This window comes from Solanum pennellii, chromosome 8 (genome assembly GCF_001406875.1).
Source record: "Solanum pennellii chromosome 8, SPENNV200".
In the NCBI taxonomy this organism is placed as follows: domain Eukaryota; kingdom Viridiplantae; phylum Streptophyta; class Magnoliopsida; order Solanales; family Solanaceae; genus Solanum; species Solanum pennellii.
This window is the reverse complement of record NC_028644.1, coordinates 4,888,062-4,894,061: the sequence shown is the minus strand read 5'-3', so window position 1 is coordinate 4,894,061 and position 6,000 is coordinate 4,888,062. Positions and strand designations below refer to the sequence as shown.

At 35.0% G+C, this 6,000-nt stretch overlaps 1 protein-coding gene across 2 annotated transcripts; it reads right to left on the bottom strand.

Moving 5' to 3' along the window:
• Positions 1-243: 243 nt before the first annotated feature.
• Positions 244-4,642, bottom strand: LOC107026799 (formin-like protein 2). 2 transcript variants are annotated; one of them, XM_015227885.2, is made up of 4 exons: positions 3,211-4,642; positions 2,375-2,574; positions 1,383-1,639; positions 244-1,039 (listed from the first exon to the last, which is right to left on the bottom strand). In XM_015227885.2, the coding sequence occupies exons 1-4, from the start codon at positions 4,380-4,382 to the stop codon at positions 383-385; spliced, it is 2,286 nt and encodes a 761-aa protein (XP_015083371.1). In that variant the 5' UTR covers positions 4,383-4,642; the 3' UTR covers positions 244-382. The 2 variants fall into 2 exon arrangements, with proteins under 2 accessions (XP_015083371.1, XP_015083372.1); XM_015227886.2 differs by having other exon boundaries at positions 1,383-1,627; positions 3,211-4,641.
• Between the last annotated feature and the right edge of the window lie 1,358 nt (positions 4,643-6,000).

The following is a 6,000-nucleotide window of genomic DNA, read 5'->3' as shown; positions in this document are numbered from 1 at the left end:
GAAGGGGTAAAATCGTAATTCAACTTTCAACTTTTTTGTTCATGCTTTTAGTAATATATGATAGGTTAGATCATTATCCATTGTTCAGGTATCATAGGTTTATCGAGAACAATTTCTCTATCTTCTCAATGTAGGTGTAAGGTTTGCATACAATCTACCCTCCCTCGTTAACTCCAACCATCCATAAACGATAAAATCACGATATTATTCACTTCTTCAATATAATATATATAATTTTTTCTGATATGGTAAGATCTCTGTATAATACATAAAAAATACATATAGGGATGAAGAACTCCAGGATATTTCATCTTCAGAAGAGTTGCCTTGTTGCCTTCACTGTCAACACGAAAAACTTGTGAAATATACAATGTTTGCTCTTTTATTTTTCCAAATCTGTGCACACTTGATCAATGATAGAGAGGAATTCCTTAACTACCATAAATATCCTGATCCGTCGAGCTTCTTCTTTAGCCAAGTCTCCATAGAAATATTCTGTTAGCTCCTTTACCATGGATAGAGAAAATTCCTCTTGAGCTTGTATATTCATAATCTCTCCCTCCGCTTTCTTCAAGAATCCATTCATCGACTCGGAAAACTTTCTGCTACTCTCATCCAAAACAAACTCTTGATTCAGTTTTAGAACCTCAGTAACCTTAGCAACTCCTGCTGCTAGTTTTGCATTTTCATTGCTAAGAATATCCGAGTCCATCACAGCTGCTTTCTTCACGTTAGCAAGCTCGTGGCTCAAGGCAGAGATAACGTGAACACCATTTTTAAACTCAGACTCATCGTGAGTCGATAACTCTGCATCAGAAAGATGAGAACCTTCTGCTCTAATAGTTTCATGAAGAACAAAGTGCAGAAGGGTGGTTTTTCCATCAGCACCTTTAATATCGACAAGCTTAAGAAGTGTGTCGAGCTTGAAGGCACGTGCATCTCCTCTGTCTGTTCCCATATTCATACGGTTTCCAGTTCTGAGTACAGCTTCCAAAAGCCTTAAAAATGTTCTGCTATTCCTCAACTCTTCACATGCAATCTGCAATAATGAAATAACAAAAAGAAAGCGACAGAAGTGAAATTCTAAATAACTAAAGGTCCCTAATTCTTAGAGATTCCATATGGAAAAACAGAAGCTGACTATTTGTAAAGTCAAGATCAGCGAGAACATCCGCCCTGAGGAAGCTCAAAACGGGCATTTCCAGCCAGTTTTGAGTTGGGGAGTCGGAGTTCAAGACTCAGCAAAAGGGATCAAAATCAACCTAGCTAGGAACAGTAAACTTCAGACAACAAGAATATCATCATACAACTGCAGTGTATGTAGTGTCGTTCCATCAATGCAGACTAGGTTCGCGAGTTCATGGATGGATATCATAATTTACCTCGAATGTCTGAAATGACTCGGTTAGGTATTCGACCTCAGAATCAAAACAAGCTATGTAAAGCATTGCATCCACTCTCTTGAATGCAAAAGGTATATCAACCACTGCCTTGAGAAATTTCTCAGCAGGGCCTAGTTTGAAGGGCGATTCATCTTTGATGTTCTTCAGCTTCCGTTCTTCTTCTTTTGTGGGAGCCATCTTCATCAGACTCTCCAGTAGCTCCATTCCGAGTGTGTCTGCACTACCTGGTTGGTTTGCTTGTTTTTTTAGGATAAAGAAGATACATAAGTAGTTCCTTATCCAAAAGCATCTTAATTTTCACTTTTTGGCCTAGACTGGGAGGAGGTTAAGGGGCAAAGAGAATATGTTAAATGAGTAAATATGTAAAACGAAAGGCTTGATGAGCATCAGAGCTCATTCATAAATATGAATATGACATCCCAACAAAATATGATGAGCATCAGAGCAACATCAAACAAGTTTATTTTTCTTATCTAGATCTTTTAAACAATTTGACTTATCAATTATTGTGATCTATAGTACCTTTTACGTAGTTTAGAAATATATAAGATTTCATGCATAAATTCCTGGTCAAACTTAAACTGTTTTCGCTCAAAAAAACAACAAAGTACCACATAAATTGGTACAGAGGAGTACTAGCTATGGCTTAAGGTGTTAATAATGGACACATCACTTGGTAGGACCAGAATTTAATGTCACCGTGTTATAGTAGTGCCAATTTGCAGTTCATCATTTAAAACTAGAATGTGAAATCACCACAGTCAAAATACATTAAAAGGCCTTTAAACTTCTTCATAAAACTCATATAATAATGAGACATAAAAGAAACCAGCATGACTTTGATCTATTGGTCAGAATGCAACACGTGATGTGTGGATTAAGCGCATCTCATCTCATGTATAAAAACATGGTATTTAAGTGCAAAAAATTTAGATATCAATTAAATATGATAAAATAAAATAGTTTCGAACCTTCTAAAAGTGCTTCACAAACTTCATCACTAGTAATTTGAAGTGCTCTCAACAAAATTGCAATGTTCTGAGACTTCTTTAGGTCAAGCAACTGCTTCTCTTGATTCATCACAGGAATAATTGGGAGTCTTACACCTTCTTTTGAATTTAAATTTGAAGAATTTATAGTGAATAATGTTTCAATCATCTCCTCATTTAACCTAAAATAGCAACAACAAAAAAAGAAGTGGGAAAATATTAAAAATTTACCAGTAAAACCATTCTTCAAGATTAGGAAACATTTTTGTTAATCTTGATTAGGAAATATATATTCCCTCTGTCCCAATTTACATGACACTGTTCGAGTTTCAAGAGTCAAACATGTTTTTCTGACTGCGATTTAAGAATTTTGAATTTTCAATTTTTGTGACTTAAACTTTTTCTTTTTTAAAAAATAAGGATTCCATGTTTGAATTCAATCAAGATTAAAATGTTTGACTCTCAAAATTCGAATGGTGCCATTGGGACGGCGTACCAATGAAATGAACTAAAATCCATTGACAACAAGGAATATACGGAATTATCAAGATGTTGAAACTTTAGAAGATCAAATAAGTTTTTTTTTAAAAAGAAGTCAGAAGATCAAACAAGTTCATACTACTAAATAATCTCTCTAAATAAAAAGATACGCATTAATTTAATTCTATATTTGCTCAGGCTCTTTAAAAATGTTGATCGATGCACGTCAAATTCTCCTAAAGTAGTGTGTTTTAGGAGAATCTGACACGTACCGCAACATTTTTTAAGAGTCTGAGCAACATTGGTTTAAAGACTTGGAGTGTTAACATAAATCTTACTGAAAAGAGTTAGACTTCAGTTGATCCCAAACCATTGCTCTATCTGAGTTGGCTCTGACTTTATCCCAATGCAGAGGCTTTAGCTTTGGCTTTATACTTTCTCCATCAGCACTATGGAATGAAACGGGCATCGATGGCCCATCATTTTCGATTACTACTCGAGGTGGTGGCAGTGGTGGTGGAGGTGGAAGTCTTCTCGATACATACCTCTCAGGATATTCGAATTTACTCATAGTAGACACGGGATTCTGTAGTGAGGAACTTGAAATTTGAGAAGCAGGGGAATTATGAGTACTACCGGAAGATATTGAAGACGATGACATTGGCCTATGTTCCACTTGCTGAAGAATAAACCTCGGCCGTGCTGGAAATTTAACCAAACTCACTTCTCCAGAAGGGCTATTGGATAATGAATCATTTGAGGAATTGTAATTCAGATATTGATACCGGAAACTTCTTTGTATGAAATCGGGACTTCCTCTACCCCCAGAGGATCCTCTAGGGGAGAAGAATCCGTCGTATTCATCTTCAAATGATTCAATATTAAGATGTTGGTTGAAATATTGATGTCGTGGCAATGGAGGGAGAGGACGGAGTTCTGGTGATCCAATTCTTTGGTAGTTTAGCATGACATAGTCATTTGAGGTAGTAGAAGTTTGAGCAATTTCTTCCCTACAACTCAGAAATGTTGACGACGTTTCCTTTTCAATTTCAATGTGTGAAGGGGTTGTACTAGATGAGACAAGTCGGAGAGTATCATTCGTCTTGTGATCATCATCATCATAGTGTTCATCTTCACGGTGGGGATAGCGATGGTAAAAGAAAAAGAAAAGAACAAGGACAGTGACGAATGTAGCAGAGAGGATGGATGTTGATACGAGAATGGCGATGAATTTGTTGGTGATGGAATTATTAGAGGAATGCACTGAATGTGGAAGAATGAGGGAGGAAATGTTAGCAGGGAAAGTGGCAAAATCATTCGAAGGTGGCGGAGGAGGAAGAAGAAATACGAAAAATGGATGAAAATGAGGAGAAGGAAATAAAGGTTTAGCTTTATTAATGGATGGAGTTGAAGTTGGAGGAAGCGGTTGATGGAGAAGGCGACGATGAGTAGCAGAGGAGAGAAGGAAGAAGGTAAAGATTAGACAAAGACTAAACAATGGAGAGTACATTATCAATAGTGAGTTGTGAATAGAAAATTCTCATTGGAATTTCACTTAAACAATATGAAGATTGGAACTACTCTTGATGAAAGTGGGACTCACTATTTATTACATATAATAGACACAAAGGAATGTTAATATAAAGAGTTGTATGAGATTGAGAGGTTTAAATGCCATGATATTTGATGAATGATGAGTAGCCATTGAAGTAAGTAAGGTAGCTGGGGTTTGCTATTGAGGGGAGAGCCTTGATTATGGTTTGTTATAGTGTGCAATTGAATGGTGCTTCTTGTAGGGAAGCTCAATTTTTTAGAAGAGTTAAAAAGTACTAGGGCTCAGAGGTTTTAGGTTCGAGTCTAGGATTCGGAGAAACTAGAGCGATTTCAAATCCAATAACTTTGACTCAGACTGTGAATATGTATATTAAATATTAGCTAAACAAGTACAAACATAGATTTTGAACACTATCGAATGAGTTGTGGCAAAATTTCGAATTTGAACCTGTAATATTCAAATCCTGGATCCACATATGCAAACTTTTGTTATTTGTAAAGAGACAACTACTAAAATAAGCAGCAGCATTGTCCATAATGGTTCAGATAAGGTAGGTCAGTGAGACAATGTTAAAGAATAGGAGTTTAATACTTGAGTTTGCTCCCCCTTAAAAAATGAAGAAAATGTAATGAAGATTCTTTGCAAGTCAATTATGTAAGGTGACATGGAAAACAAATAACAGACAGGATAAATTAATAGAACAAATGCCTCTTTTTTATTTTTTGTAAGATTAAAACAATTTGAATTAAAGTACATATCTCGATATTAAGATGTGCTTTAAGATTTACTTATTTTTGATCTAAATATACATTTGAATATTAAAATATTATGTTAAGATTTGATTATTAAATAATGGGAAAAGGCTCAAATATGTCATCGAACTTTGAGAAAAGGTTCATTTATGCTATCAGTTAAAAGTTTGGTTCATTTATGTCATTACCGTTAAAGAAAAGGCTCATTCATGTCATTATTTTTTGGGAAAATTGTATATAATAGCAAACTAATAACCTAAAATAAATGGAGTAGCTAGGGTTTGATTTAATTGTGCTCCATAGCAAACGTTAGCTAAAGTTTGCCAGGCGTCTCTCTCCCAAAAATCTCGCTCGCCACTCTCCATTCTCGCTCGCCTCGCTCGCTTTATACACAAAAGTGTATAAATTCTGTTTCTGTTTTGTATAAAGCGAGAGAAAATTGTATATACACATGCAAAAATATATATCTTCGTGTTATACACTTAATTATACAATTTACAAACATTTTACTTCAAATATTGCAGAGAAAAAGGCCAACGAATTATACAATTGCGAATTATACAATTGCAGTGAAATACAATTTTCTCTAACTTTATACAAAAGAAGTGTATATATTGTGTTTCTGTTTTTGTATAAAGGGAGAGAAAAACATATATCTTCTGCTATACACTTAAAATTATGCAATATACATACATTTTAATTCGATTCAACTGTATGCAAAGCAAATTTTATAAAAATATTGCAGCGACATAGGCAGCGAATTATACAATTGTGCATTATACAATCGCAGTGAAATAGGATAGCGAATTATACAATTACAG

What these genes read in the sequence shown, in the direction of transcription:
- LOC107026799 (XM_015227885.2), bottom strand. Translation starts at nt 4,382, where the DNA reads ATGTACTCTCCATTGTTTAGTCTTTGTCTAATCTTTACCTTCTTCCTT. An exon ending in CTGAAGTCTAACTCTTTTCA is followed by an intron (nt 2,575 to 3,210) that starts GTAAGATTTATG and finishes TTGCTATTTTAG; the next exon opens with GTTAAATGAGGAGATGATTG. An exon ending in TTGTGAAGCACTTTTAGAAG is followed by an intron (nt 1,640 to 2,374) that starts GTTCGAAACTAT and finishes TAAAAAAACAAG; the next exon opens with CAAACCAACCAGGTAGTGCA.